This window comes from Cervus elaphus, chromosome 5 (assembly GCF_910594005.1).
Source record: "Cervus elaphus chromosome 5, mCerEla1.1, whole genome shotgun sequence".
NCBI lineage: Eukaryota > Metazoa > Chordata > Mammalia > Artiodactyla > Cervidae > Cervus > Cervus elaphus.
In genome coordinates, this window is record NC_057819.1 from 23,556,214 (window position 1) to 23,571,551 (window position 15,338).

The 15,338-nt window shown below is 45.5% G+C and overlaps 1 protein-coding gene across 1 annotated transcript; it reads right to left on the reverse strand.

Moving 5' to 3' along the window:
- Positions 1-467: 467 nt before the first annotated feature.
- On the reverse strand, positions 468-1,643 carry LOC122693138 (40S ribosomal protein S27-like). Its single transcript, XM_043900734.1, has 2 exons — positions 1,635-1,643; positions 468-764 (listed from the first exon to the last, which is right to left on the reverse strand). Exons 1-2 carry the CDS (start codon positions 1,641-1,643, stop codon positions 468-470), a joined length of 306 nt encoding a protein of 101 aa, XP_043756669.1.
- Positions 1,644-15,338: the final 13,695 nt, after the last annotated feature.

The following is a 15,338-nucleotide window of genomic DNA, read 5'->3' on the forward strand; positions in this document are numbered from 1 at the left end:
TGCCATCCCGGATGCCAGCTTCGTCCTCGGGTCGACCCTGTTGTGATACATTCAAGATGTCACCTCCACTCACGGCTCTGCTCGTAGAAAGGAGAGTCAGCTGGGATCGTCATGCAAAAGAGCGATAGAATTTTGATGCATCAGGTAGGAAGGGAACGATGAAGGGATTGGAATGGATCGCTTGAATCGGGAGACACAACCCGAACCTCCACCCACCCTAAAAGCTTCTCACAGAACACCTATTAGTGACAAGAGATCCTAGGATAGGATAAAGATGGCTTTTAAAGAAAAAAGGCCAACACAGAGAGTCTCCAAGCCAAACTCAAATAAAATATACAAAACAAGCATATTGAGAAAGCTAGAAGGACCTACCTGCATCTGAGAGAAGAAATAACACATCTTTCCAAAGGCTAGCAAACTTCCCACCCTTTTTAAAAAATCCAACACGTGTTTATTGGGATGGTTTCCTATTCATCTTGACCCAGGGTACTTTTAGTGCTGCTTCGTCTGAAAGAACATTCTTCTGTAAGCTTTGCTTTTCCTCCTGTAGACTGGCAGAGAAAAGAAAAGCGGCCAACACACAAAAGTACTGTTTCTGCATGGCTAAAGACGGTGGTGACTGAATAGCATCCTGGACATTTCACATCCATGAAGTAGGAGCTGGGGCTCTGCACCAGGTGCTTTTTCCTGTGTTTGCTCTTCTTCTCTTCTGGAGAGGGATGAAGGAGATCCTTTGCAAGAGGATATGAGGTCTGGAAAGGCTTCTGGAAAGGCCCCACCCTTTAAAGACAATACATTGTTACCCATACAAAGGCTGAATGGTTTATGCTAATGAAAAGCAAACGCTTAGAGCTGTAAAAAAAAAAGAAAGAAAAGTCTTCACAAAATGCTCCAAGTCTTTGGGAGCACTCTCTTTTGCTCTGTGCCCTTCGCTATGACATCTGCATGCCTGCAAGCAATGGAAAGTCTCGGGGAAGAGGGGGTGCCCAGTGTGGGCTGGGGGTGGCCGGAGGATCTGATCCGAATGAATGCACTTCCCCTGTGAGTTGCTTCACCTGCACATTTGTAATCTACATGAACAATTTCTGGAGCAAGAAGACACTGTTTCTCTCTTACTCCTAATGAAATTCTGGAGGAGTGGGTATTTCCCCGGGTGAATCTTCAGCAAGGTGGGGCTGATCTTGGGACCCTGTGAGCATGGGGAAGGAGGTGATGGGAGAGACAGAACCCAGGCGTTTGGGGTGGCCCTCACTCCTCTGCTTTCGTCTCCTTCAAACTGCTTCTGACTGGTGCAAGCAGTGAAACTGGCATTTTCTTTTGAAAACTCCCAGTTTCTCTTCCTTCACATAATGCTAAGAAGTCCCATTAATTTGTAGCCACCACTGGCTATTCCCTTCTCTGCAGTAAGGCCTAAATAAACCGTTTCATTGCGAGGTGTGAAATCCTTAAGTTTACCACATTCAATAGCATTTGATTTGCGGAGCAAACTGGAACCCCACTTAGATAATTCTAATTCGTCATCTACTGTTGATTACTTCAGTGGGAATCTCAAATGTCAGAAGAGGAGACATTGGACGTTAGTTTGCATGAGCTCTGTCCCCTACAAGGAAAATCATGTCTTGCAGCCAAGGTACCTGAGGCATTTGAGTAAGACAGTTTTTCAACATGTGGGACATGCATTCCCACGGCACATGATTTTCCAACCCTGGGCCCTGCCTGATGTATTATGTATGGTAGTGCCTCCAGCCCCCTGGGATGAGAAAAGCGCCCCACAACATCCAAATGCCTCCTAGCCACACAAGAATCATCCAGGTAAGAAAAACAAATTGCAAATGAAAGGCATGAGTAAGACTGATGCCCAGTCTCAAAGTCCTCTCTCTGCCCTTCCTCCCTCTTCTTACTGAAATGCATCCTCCTCTTTTAGGGGCAGCGTCACATAGCATGTGGGATCCTATTTCCCTGACCAGGATTCAAACCCGCACCCCCTGCATTGGAAGCGTGAGTCTTAACCACTGGACATCTGTGGAAGTCCCTATAGTCTCCTTTTGAAAAGCCATTGTCCACACCACCTCCCCACCTCTCTTCTGAGACACACACAAACACACACTACTTACAGGACTTTGCCTCCCAGGTGAAAATGACTTGGGGAAAATCAGGACCTATGACTAACTGGGCTAATCCAAGCTCCTTTCCTAGATCTTATCCAATTTACAAGGAAAAAACAGGAACGCAAGGGCTTCCAGCACTCATGGTTCCAGATTCTTGGAAAACAGGTAGTTTTAGTGAGGGAAATTGTTCCATAGGAAGGCATGGGGGGTGGAGGAAGAAGTGGGGAGAGGGAAGGAGAGAGAAAGAAAAACCTACATGGATTCAAATCCCCAGTTCTAGATGATGGGAAGCACAGGCTGCTCTTCCTAAAGTCAGTTACACAGGATACTTTTTCCCTCATTTTTCTGGGTTTCACACCAATTTCAACCTACTGAAATTGACAACTACAGTAGAAGGAGGAGTGATTAATAAAAGTGTTGCAATAAAAAAATGTACCAGTGACGTCCTTCCTCTTGTCCATCCGGCACATTGCAGGAGGCTGCTCAATTTATGGAGGGGGAATTCTCATGCCAGTCCTGGAGTAAATATTGCTGCAGGTCTGTTGATGAAAGAAGACACCGGAGAGCCTCTCTTCCCTGCCAGGGCTCCCGGGTGCTGACGTTTGAGAGGCAGTGCTGTGCAAACTCCATCTCTGTGGCATCCATCAGGGAACTCCTGCTGGACTATTACAGCATAGGGACCAAGTACAAGTCTTCATGACCTTGACACCTGCCCTATCTCAGCAAGCATGTGCCCCATCCCATCATTCTGTCCTTTAGAGCTTTTAAAATGACAGTTTATTATGTGACATTATAATACCCATCAGTTGTAATTCATAACTCACAGAATATTTAAACCATATTTAATTTGCAGAATAAGATACTGACACATGTTGGGACAATCATTGGAAACTATTTCTAGGTGATGGTTTTGCTCGCCCAGTTTTAATTTTCTGTTAAAAACACCCCTTATTTCCCTTTGGGGAAGGACTCAGTCTTCATTCTTATTCTGTGTGGTTTATTGTTGTTGTTCAGTTGCTAAGTCATGTCCAGTTCTTTGTGATCCATGAAATGTGCACGCCAGGCTTCCCTGTCCTTCACTATCTCCGTGAGTTTGCTCATACTCAAGTCTATTGAGTCAGTGATGCCAGCCAACCATCTCATCTTCTGTATTTCCTAGGCATGGTGGGAGGGTGGAGTAGAAGAATCAGTTCAGTTCAGTTCAGTTCAGTTGCTCAGTTGTGTCTGACTCTTTGTGACCCCATGAACCACAGTATGCCAGGCCTCCCTGTCCATCACCAAGTCCTGGAGTTTACCCAAACTCATGTTCATTGAGTTGGTGATGCCATCCAACCACCTCATCCTCTGCTGTCCCCTTCTCCTCCCTCCCTCAATCTTTCCCAGCACCAGAGTCTTTTCCAATGAGTCAGCTGTTTGCATCAGGTGGCCAAAGTATGGGAGTTTCAGCTTCAGCATCAGTCCTTCCAATGAACACCCAGGACTGATCTCCTTTAGGATGGACTGGTTGGATCTCCCTGCAGTCCAAGGGACTCTCAAGAGTCTTCTCCAACACCACAGTTCAAAAGCATCAATTCTTTGGCACTCAGTTTACTTTATAGTCCAACACTCACATCCATACATGACTACTGGAAAAACCATAGTCTTGACCAGACGGACCTTTGTTGGCAAAATAATGTCTCTCCTTTTTAATATGTTGTCTAGGTTGGTCATAACTTTTCTTCCAAGGAGTAAGCATTTTTTAATTTCATGGCTGCAATCACCATCTGCAGTGACTTTGGAGCCCCCGAAAATAAAGTCAGCCCCTGTTTCCACTGTTTCCCCATCTATTTGCCATGAAGTGATGGGAGCAGATGCCATGATCTTAGTCTTCTGAATGTTGAGCTTTAAGCCAACTTTTTTAGACCAGGCCAATCAGAGCTTAGTTCCTGATGGCGGCCTATGGGGATTGGTTCAGGATAAACACATGACTAAAGCTTCAACCAATGAAATGCAGCCCCAGGACTTGTGATCCAGTTGCTGGGCAACAGAATTTTGTCTACTGAGACAAGTAAGCTGGTAGGATACATATCTGAAATCCTCATGGCCCACCATCTAGGGCCACCCCTCTAGAGAGTAAAGCCAGCTGAGAAGACAAGAAAGGTGAAAGAAGGTGAAAGGAGAGTCTATCTCTTTGTATCTTTGTTTGAGCCCCAGGATCCAGCCAGGCTTAGGGGTAGTGACCCTCTTGAATATTCAGTGGTAAGAACCCATATAGTTCCAAGTAGTTTAGGTTAGGTTTCTGTTCTTGCAGCAAAAAAAAAATGCCCAGCTGCACCACATGCCTTTGTTCCATGGAATCTGAAAGAATGGGGAGACCTCAGGTGCATTGGAAAGAGTGCCAAATCAGAACTTAGATGATCTGGAGTTAATTCCCTACTCAGCAACTAACTCATGGTTCATCTCACTGGGCATTGGTTTACTCATGTGCAAAATGGGGAGACTAATATAGCTCTTGCTTCCTGTTCAGTAAAGAATTAGCCTTCTTCTTCTGTAGAGGGACACTAGGGGGAGTTCTGCATGAGGAGTCAGGTGACTCAGGAGGACCCAATGGATTCATCCAGGAAAAGTTGCTTAAACCAGAACCTGGCATATTGTAAGTGCTAACACATACTAGTTCTTATTATTTTTGTTTAGGCGTGTTAGGAAGAGAAGGCAAGCAAGGATAGAGGGCTGGAAGGAGAGGCCCAGGTTGCTGAGGGCAGGAGGGAGGTCCAGTTTTCAAAGGAGGCGGGTTCCATTTGCTGGAGAAGAGGCACCCCATGATAGCAAATAACTTCAGAGCCAGGCTTCCCCTTCACGAGGGCAGGTATGCCCCATATCTGTGGCCCCCTCATTTTGAGTCCAATGGCTCAAGGGCACAGAGGCCACCATTCTGATGGGGCAGGGATCTGCCAAGGAGCCTCTGCGCTCTCCTCTGGCTCCATCCTCAGCCTCCCCTCCCCCAGCCCCCAGCAAAGCTCTTTGTCAATCTCATTTCTTTCTGCCAATTTTAGTGCTGACTGTAGTTCAGACCAGCTTCTGTGCCCACAGGCAGACTTCCTGGAGCATCTCTTGGTTCTCCATTCAGGCACCATGGAAACAGTTGATATTAGTCACCACTAGCTTCTCTGGGACAGTCACACCAGTGATGTTCTCATGCTCAGAATTAAATTAATACTCTTTCCTCTCTCATTGTATTCCTAGCAGCTTCTTTTCTTTTTTTAAATTTAAGATTCTTCTTTTTTTTAAGAGGAAGGCTATTTTTAAAATATTTATTTTTGTTTATTTGGCTCTACCAGGTCTTAACACGAGATCTCTGATCTTCATTGCAGCATGTGGGAACTTTAGTTGTGGCATGAGAATTCTTAGTTGTATCATGTGGGATCTAGTTCCCCAATGAGGTAGCTAACTCAGGCCCCCTGCATTGGGAGCTGAAAGTCTTAGTCACTGGACCATGAGGGAAGTCCCTTCTTAGCAGCTTCTAAGGTCCACTGGATCGCCTAGAAGGGCCCAGTAAATATTTATTATTGAGACAACAGACATATATTTTGCCTTAACACCCATATCCATATTGGAATATAATTATAATAATGATAGTAACTATGATTTTTGACCCCTTACTATGTGCTGGTCACTATACTTCTTGATTCACACAAAATATGAATTCTTAGCACCACTCTATGAAGACAGCAGTATTGATATTCTATGTTGCAGATGAGCAAATTGAAGCTCTGGGAAACTAATTTGTAGGAGAAGTGAAGCTAATACCTTAAAAGAAACAAAGTCGATAGAGAAAGAAAAAGAGATACAGCAGGCAAAGGATTCTTTCACTGACTTGATTCAGCCATACCTAAAGCTTCTTGTATCTCTGAACTTCCCATTCATGGGAACAGATATATTTTCCCTTTGATTTGAGGGCATCTGGAAGAGTTCTGATTATCCCAAAGTTTAGTAATGTTTTAAAATGAGGCTGAGTGGTTAAGGGATCCACAAAAGCAGGGATTTTTTCCCTAACTTGCTGACCATGAAATATGCATCTTCTAAGAGAATGCCTGATATTCACCTTTGGTAGAGATGAGAAGAAGGAAGAACTGAGAAAAGGAAAAAGGAAGATTTATATAACAGAGAGGTGGGAAAGGCAGGACTTTAATTAAAGTTCATTTTTCTCCATGAGCATTTGAAAATATACATATTATCCCTCCGTCTGAACATATTTACCTCTTAGCTTTTCCTCTTGATCCTATGATCACTCTCTCGGTTGCAGGAATGCAAGACACTTCCTAGTTTCCCCTTGTGCTATGTCACTACGACTTTTACTGCTTGTTTCAGCCAAGAAGCAGAGCAGGAAACAGAAACCATGGCAGGGTTTCCCTGGTGGTCCAGTGGATAAGAATTGTCTTGCCAGCTCAGGGTACACGGGTTCGATCCCTGCTCCAGAAAGATCCCACACACCACGGAGAAATGAAGCCTGTGTGCTACAACTACTGGGCCTGTGCTCAAGAGCCCACGAGTTGCAACTACCAGGCCCACATGCTGCAACTTCTGAGCTGCTAGAGCCTGTGCTCCACAACAAGAGAAGCCACCGCAATGAGAAGCCCGTGTACCACGACGAATAGCCCCTGCTTGTCCCCATTCACTGCAACTAGAGAAAGCCCAGGTGCAACAACGAAGACTCACCACAGCCAAAAATAAAATAAATATATCTTTTTAAAAAAGAGAGAAAGAAACACCTGCAGATATTTTAAGCCTAGTTACTGAATGCAGAAATGAGCACCAAGAAAGTCACTGAAATGGCCAAAGGAGGGGTTTTAGGCTCTGCTTTCACACTTTCCTGGCTTTTGAACATCAAATTATTTTGGATGCTTCTCCAGACATTGTAAATGCTATGCTGTGTGGACTCTGGGTTCTGTTATATTCCTCAGAAAAGCATTAACATTTTAATTTTGGTTGGATTTCCAAAAAAAGAAAAACAAGTGTTTTGGTCTGCAGCTCAAGTCAGTACAGTTATTTTGTTCTCCATGTGCTCATGGGTCCCTCAACCACATGGGCTAAGTGTATACATGGAATGTGGGGGTCTTCCTTTCTGACTCTCCTTTTCTTGGTTTCCCCATTCTACTTTCCTACTGGAATGGCTGTGATGGTTCCAAACTCTGGCCTTCAGTCCTTCAGACCAGAAAGAGTGGATATCAACAGGAGTAGGAGTTGTCCCAAGCAGCAGCAACTGTGACCTCTTCTTAGGGGAAAAGCCGCAAAAACAGGAAAGGTCTTCCACACCTTTTCCTCCTTCCGAATCTCAACTTTCTTCTGGAATCTGCCTGCCTCCGTTCATACTTTAGCATCTTCAGGGAAATGGTTTTGTTCATGTGTTTATGCTTCTCTTTTTGTTTTGTATTTTATGCAGAATTTACCATTGTTACCTAAGTGAAGATCTATCCCATAGGTATTTAGTTGGCCATGAAAGAAGCTGAACTCCTTCACATAATCTCCGAACATCCTACCCTGGAGTGTGGGCACACCTGCCTCTCCAGATTCTTCTGCAAGCTCTAGTATGTTCACCTTGAAGGAGCTGAAAGCACAGCCTGTTCTGAATCACGTGTCTAGTAAATTTAGTGCTTCCGGGAAAGCTGGTTGGTGATTTTTACTTGTGCTCCAACTCCCCCTTCTGGATGGTTCTATCTCCAGCTTCTCTCACAAATGATAGAAGGTCTCATTCCTAAAATAAATTCCCTATTTGTAGTGTATCTGCTTCTCTGACAGGATCTCAATGAAGAGTGGCATTGGGGTTCCATCAGTAATATAAGGCCAAAACTTTAGGATTTCTGTATACATGTTTTCTCTTCTCACCAGCCTTGCTCCTAATCCCAGCCATCCTGAGCTTTAATCTCTCCAATGCTCCATAGGGATCCAATGTCAGTCTCCTGGGCTCCTTTAAGGCAACTGGTTCAAATGGGACATACTATTGACTGAAATCTTATAGGAGATGGGCCACCCCCTGGACATATCTGAACTTGTATTCACGAGTCAGGGGCAAAGGGGCCCGTAGTGACCAATATTGCCTCTTAAGAGGAAAGACACTCTTAGAGTGAAATGTTGCTGAACTGAACGGCACTGTTACCTTGTCTATCTGCCTGCCCCTGTAGCTGAGGCCCAGCAGTCTGAGCTTTTCTTTCTCTCTCTGCCATCAGAATATACCAGCTGTCGCCACCAGGGGGCACTGTTGACTCTATAACCATTTGGAGGCTGCCTGCCGGTGGGTAGCGAGCAGAGCTGTTTCAAACATAAATTAAGGGCATTGACGTTCCAAGGTTCCAAGTATTCGAAACAACGCAATTTTGGCAGTTTTCCATTTGAGGCTCAATCTTTGTTTGTAAAAGGCCATAAGAGAGTTTTAAGGGGAGTCCAGAACAGTGTAGTTGGGTCTAGCTATTGAATACAAAGTTCCTTTAGTTACCTGGATGGTCTGAACCTGAGAAAGGTTGAGAACAGTGAGTCATATGTAAAAGTTACGAGTATCTCTCCTTCCCAGAAACTGGCTGGATCTGTAATGAATCATAAGCCATGCCATAGCTTGAGCTGCTGATCGCAGGCGGCCAGGAGAGGCTCTAAAACGCAGATTAATAACACCATATAAGTGCTATGTTGCATCCCGAAGTCGTGCCTGAGTCTGAATTGAATTACTTCCTATGGAAAAATGCACAGCTTAGGCCCTGACGAGTCATGACTATCAGATGGAGAAAACAAAACCAAAAAGCCTTAGAGGTGAAGAGGGTGAAACCAGTGTAATGGTTGAAGCTGCTGCAGGTCAATGTCAATGACCTTGGAGCTAGTTTCATCTGTTTCTTTGCTCTGGTTATTATGGGGACCGCCCGGGAGTAACAATCGCTCTTCCTGTTTTGGGGCCATACTATCTTCCTGTCTTGGGGCCATACTATCTTCCTGTCTTGTTCTTCCTTCCACAAAGACTCTGCCATCTTGATTTTCCCATCTTCACTGTTAATCTTTCACCATCCCTGTGATCAAACACTACTTCCTCAAAGGTGTCAATCAGAAATTATTCAACAATATTTCTTGAGTTCAGGGTGTGTCCTGGCTCTGTCCTGGGTCCTGGGGAAGTGGGTGCAGGAAAAAAAAAACCTCACGGAAGGAGGACATTTGAAAGGAGAGGAAATGATAAGGACAAAGATTCAGGGAATGAAAACAGCAGGTGAAAGTCTCTGAAGGGAGAATAAGCAGAGCTTTTAAGGTCAGTGTTGATGGGGTGTAGATAGGTAAAGAAGTCACTCTGATCTTCCCCAGGCTCTTACAACACATCCTATATGCCTGTTTTCTGAGGTATATTCAATCTTCCCTATTACGCTCTCTGAGGACAGGCTCCAAACTCAATGCTTACTCATCATAATCGCTCATCAATTGGCTATTGATTTAAAGACTGATAAGACACAGAGACTATTACTCTTGCAATGAGACCTGATACTCCACAAGGAACAAGGGCAAAGCTGAATTGCATGAATCATGCAATGCACATGAATGACTGATGTTTCGGTGAGGATGGGTTATGTTCCGGGGCAGTAACAAACAACCCCCAAATGTCAGACTGTCATCTCTCACTCAACATGTGTGTGTGCGTGCGTGTGTGTGTGTGTGTGTGTCCCCTGCCACTTTGCCAGGGACTCTGCTCACTGAGGGCATTCAGGTGATGGAGCTGCCACCACCTTGACCCAAGCCAGCTGCCATGCTGAATATCAGGTTCAGTGACAGACATGTACTCAATAACTGGTATTAACTGACTGCATGGCAAACTCTCCAATCTCAAGCTGCTCTTGGAATGATGTGAGGTGCTGAATGTGTCTAGGATTGTTTTGTATTGAGGAGCAGGGAAGAGTTGGAAATTTGGCGACATTTTCAAATACACATAGTTTGGATAATATAACTCTGGATTAAGAAATAGAGAGCAGAATAAGGTAAGGATTTAAGGAATTGCTACACAAAAGATGGTTCATGGAGGTGCAGCATCAAGATGGTCTGGGGTCTTGATAGAGAGGCAGAAGAGTGGGTCTCCATGCCCCTTTGACTGAATTGGAGTCAACACACTAACAAATCCTCAAGGTGATGAGTCTGCAGAATGAAGACTGAGGCTTGATTACTGAGAGCAGGGATTCTAGAATAGCTGGGTTTGAATCCCAGCTTTGCCAGCTACTAGCTCTGTAACACTGGATGTGTTACCTAAACTCTGTATGTCAATTTCTTGGCTTGTAAATGGAGTTAATAACTATAGTCAAGTCCTAAGGTCCTATGTGTGTTGGTCGCTTAGTCATGTCTGACTCTTGCGACCCCATGGACTGTAGCCTGCCAGATTTCTCTGTACATGGGAATTATCCAGCAAGAATACCAGAGTGGGTTGCCATTTCCTTCTCCAGGGGAATATTCCTGACCCAGGGATAGAAACCAGGTCTCCCGCATTGTAGGCAGATTCTTTGCCATCTGAGCTACCAGGGAAGCCAGGTCATGGTGAGGATTAAATGTGCGAACACCAGCCAAAGTACTGAAGATAGTGCTCGGCACAAAGCAATAGATCTATAAATGTCAGAGATGATGACAATGATGCAGCAAACACTTAAGGAAATGTCAGTGTGACCACTTCCATTTGTAACCTAATCTGAAGCTAGATTAGCCAAGTTCTTTTCCTAAATGGACTATGTACTGACCTTGAACCTCGAGAGGAAAGGTGATGGGAACAAAATCCACTCTGTAGGTCTCTACCAGGACAATGGGAGCCTGGGAACGTGGCAGGTACCAGAAGGGAAACTGGATCAGGGTCAGGTGTGGGGGCATTTGAGCATCAGTTCTAAAAGTTGTTCTCAGTGGCTGAAAGCCACCTGCACCTCTCATCTTATCTGGAGAAGCCGGGCCCATGTTCCCTTTAGGGGAAATTCATCTCCATAAAGGCTGAGTTCCAGTAGCGATGTGGGGGCAGCCCAAGGCACCAGGAAGTTGTCTGCAAAGTTAAGTGAAAATTCCAAAGACATGATTTTCCAGTGTTTGTCAAATATAGAAAGGTCTAGCAAGTGAAACCTGATCGAAGGTATTGGCCTGGCCAGTGACCAAGATGCCTCGGGTGGGGAGCGGGCAGACCAAAGTGCACACATGGACATAGCTCCGTGGGATGAATCATTATAGATCCAACCCCACTTCGGCAACTTCCCAGCTGGGTGACCTGGAACAGGCCACTTTGCTGCTTGGACGTCAGTTTCCTAGTCTGTATAATGACATAAAAAAGACTATGTCTTATAGGGTTGTCAAGGATTATCTGTCAATTCACACAAAAACCTAATGAATGATATTGTCGTTGTCATTGGTGTTTCTATTACTGGTTAAGTGAGCTGAAGGTAAAATGTGCGAATCTCAGTTTCCTCGTTAGTAAAATGGGGCTGGTAATTTGTGTTCTCAGTTGCCTCCGACTCTTTGAGACTTCTTTGACTGGAGCTTGCCAGGCTTCTCTGTTCATGGGATTTTTCAGGCAAGAATACTGGAGTGGGTTGCCATCTCCTTCTCCAGGGAATCTTCTCGATTCAGATATCTACCCATGTCTCCTGTGTCTCCTGCATTGCAGGCAGATTTTTTACCTGCTGCGCCATCTACAGCTTCACAAAAGTCATTCAGTGGACAAGTGCTTATTTTTGTGCATATACTGGTAGGGGTGGGAACACAGGGGTGAGCCGGTCAGCTGTCACCACACCCCACTCCCCCATGGAGCTGACAAAGGGATGCGGGAAGCTGTAGGTAGAAAATAAGCAAATAGGAACACAGTTGATCAAGGGTGGGTGGTCATGGCCTTCCAATAAATATCCCTTAATAGTTACATTCTTACTGAATGGCACAAGCTTGGAATCTTTATCCACAGTGCAGCTGGGAGTAGGGGTGGGGAGGGAGGAGGATGTGCTGTTTCTACAGCCCTCCTACCTACCCAGCCCCACCTTAACCAGGCAGAGACCCTAGAATTTGCTGAATGATGGGACTTCCTTATCAATCCAGTGGTTAAGACATCACCTTCTAATGTAGAGGATACGAGTTCAATCCCTGGTCAGGGAGCTAAGACCCCACATGACAAAAACGAAAATATAAAAGCAATATTGTAACAAAGTCAATGAAGACTTTAAAAAATGTCCACATCAAAAACTCTTTTAAAAAAAGAAAAGAGACGCAATACTAGGGTTGTGGGTCTTACCAACATAAAACCCAATTTTAACTCCTAGTTGGTGGCTACAAGCTGACCTCACCATCTCTGGGGCAGGAGGGGAGCTGATTTTCAATGTCACCACTGCCATGTCCTAGCAAGTGACTTAACCGCCTCTTGGAGCCTCAGTTTCCCCACCTGCCCCAATATACTCCAAGACTTCTTGCCCCCCAGTCTTTCCTATCTCCCTGAAAGGTACCATTAGGTGCCACCACAGAGAGGTAAACCAATGCCTGCTACCTTCCTTATTTTTCATCCCTAAGAGCAGGCACTATAGCCAGGACTTGCTGTTACATCAGCAGGATGACTATAGCTGCCTCACGAGGCCAACATATAGCCCTCCTTTTCTGTGTTCTTAGTAATATACACCTATAGGTCACCTGTCTGTAGACAGACCTTATAAGAAATTCCTGAGCTAAATTCTCAAGTTCTTCCCCTCATTTTATGCGAATTTGAAATTTAAGACCGAACAACAACAACAAAAAACCTGAACTTGCCTTTTTGACTTATGCACCACTGGCACATGTGGGAACAGTGGGTTTCCTCTTTCTAATATCTCCTCTCTCCTATAAATCATGTTAATTGTCTCCATGTGCCCACAGCCCACAGGGAGTTTTGCAATAGCCTTTGAGGAGATTAGTGGCCTCTGATGTTGGTTATGAAGTTCAGAAAAGCATCTGGAAGTAATTTAAGTTAAGGAATTAATTATTTGGGGGTTAAAAATACATGCCTTTAAAAAATAAATACAGGAAACTCTTTGCCCATGAACCTCCAAGTTCACACCTCTATTTGGCCGGGGTGGGGGTTGGGATTCCTAAAGAAGGATAAATCAACCACAACATCCCTTTATTTGTTTGGTTTGGGGTGTGTCTGTTTGGTTTTTAGAAGGTCACATGGCAGATTGAATGGGATTCTAAACAGATTTGCAGAAAGAGGCACTCATTACCTGGGTCTCCTTTGGTCCAATCTGGAACAAGCAGGAAGGAGTCTCTTACAGGTGATGCTAGGAGACTTTGTGGTCTCAAGTCACGTCTAAGACTCAGAGCACCGAGGACAGCACATGCCTTTGGGGACTGGGGAGTGGATTTACCCTACCAAGACTCCTCCTTTACTTTCCCATTTCAAATTCTCCTGTATTTCCCTGTGGTTTGTTCAGTTTCCCCTTTTCTGTTACTTGAACCATGGAGTCTCAGACCAGGGAATTTGACTTTGCAGTAGAGAGGGCAATATTTTGTGCCAAAAGGTAAGAAATGATGTGTGTCTGGGGAGGGTGGGAGGACCACATGATAAAGCTACAAAGAAGAAGCTGAGAGGAGTGGCCAGCATAACTGGGGGCTTTTTCTTTTGTTCTCTTATCAGACAGGAGGGAGAGAGGATGAAGCTGATTTTCTAAGCTCTCAGTCAGGAAATGATGGGCTATGTTGTATTTCTCACTGAGGCTAGAAACATTTAAATGAAAAAAAAAAAAATCATTCTCCAGTGACTTTCAAGCTAACAAACAAAAACGATAAGGAAATGTGCCTTCCATTTTAGGAACTCAAGTCTATTTTTTTTTGCCTCCCAAGAGTTTATGTACACTAGCTGAATGAACTGAAGAACTGGGCAATTATAGCATAGTTTCCTGAAAAAATGAAGTCTCTGCTACCCAAGTCTATCAGAACCAAGGTTTTGCAGTGCTCTTTCTGGCCTGGCTAGTTTTTCCAGCTGCCTTCTCTCCCCATCATGTAAGCAGAGTGGATCAGTGACCCTCTTCCTCCTTAGGGCTGTCCAGCTGGGAAAAAAGCTCCAGGGATGGGGAGTGCCCTTGGAGTCTCTGCCTCCACCCCCCAATTTCTCCATATGCTTGGCTCTTGACTCCTTGTAACTGAGCTGGGACAAAAGAAACAGATGTGTTTAACACCTTTCACTTTAGTTTCTTCTCATCTGATCAAAGATTTTTTTTTTTTCTTTTCTTTTGAAACTCATTCCTGGCTCTGGTGACCAGGAATGATGTGACACATGATTCAGTGGGCTTCCTTTCTGAGGTCGGACGACTCAGCCCAGCACACCAAGTGATCTCCAGGCAGGCTGTGGGATCTGGGGGAAGTGTATCAGCTGGAGGAGGGCTGGGCCTCCAGGACAAGGCTTCTGGGTTCAGGACATATTGCCTTTCAATCACGGACACGAGGGGGAGTTGGGGTCCTGAGTGGGGACTGTTCAGATCCCCGGGCAGCCAATGAGGCCCGAGCATCAGTAACCAAGGAAGGCAGGCAGGCAGCTGGGATCCACGCGAGGAGGGAGGGCAGCGCTGGAAACGACACAGAGAAGACATTTGGAGCACGATCTGGGGTGGCGAGTCCTTGGAATCTGCAGAGAAAAAACTATTGCAGGAGCAAGTCTGGCAGGGAAGGGGGGCATTCCCGCCCTCCCCAACCCCGAATAGTTAATAAAAACACATGCGGGGGGGGGGGGCGATATCCAACAATGTAGAAGGAATCATAGTGGAAAATGAACCTTTCTGTCACCCCGGCTTTCCAGTCCCCGTCCTGAGACACCGCGGCTGCCTTTTGCTTAACCCTCCAGACAAATATACACATATGTGCACACGTCTGTGTATAAACCGTGTTCTTTTTGAATCTGTTCTGCACGTTGCTTTTTCCCACTGAATAATCTCTCTGGGAGATCTCTCCGTATCAGCTGTGGGGGACTTAATTCCAGATGTCCCCTGCTCTCAAGGCAAAGAATCAGGGGCTGACCTGAAGTTGAGGCGCAGAGAGTGAGGACCCCGGGAGGCGGGCGAGGGGAAGGGCTCGGCTCCATCTTGAGTCGCGGGTACCTGCGCAGAACTCTCCGGGACTCGAGCCACAGGCCATGAAGGCGGGAGGCTGCGGGGAGGTGGGGAGACCCCACGGGCGCAACCCTTGAGCCTCGGCGCCTCACCTCCTCTTCTGCGCGCCCGCTCCCAGACGCTTGCACTTTCTCCCCGGCATCCTTCACCA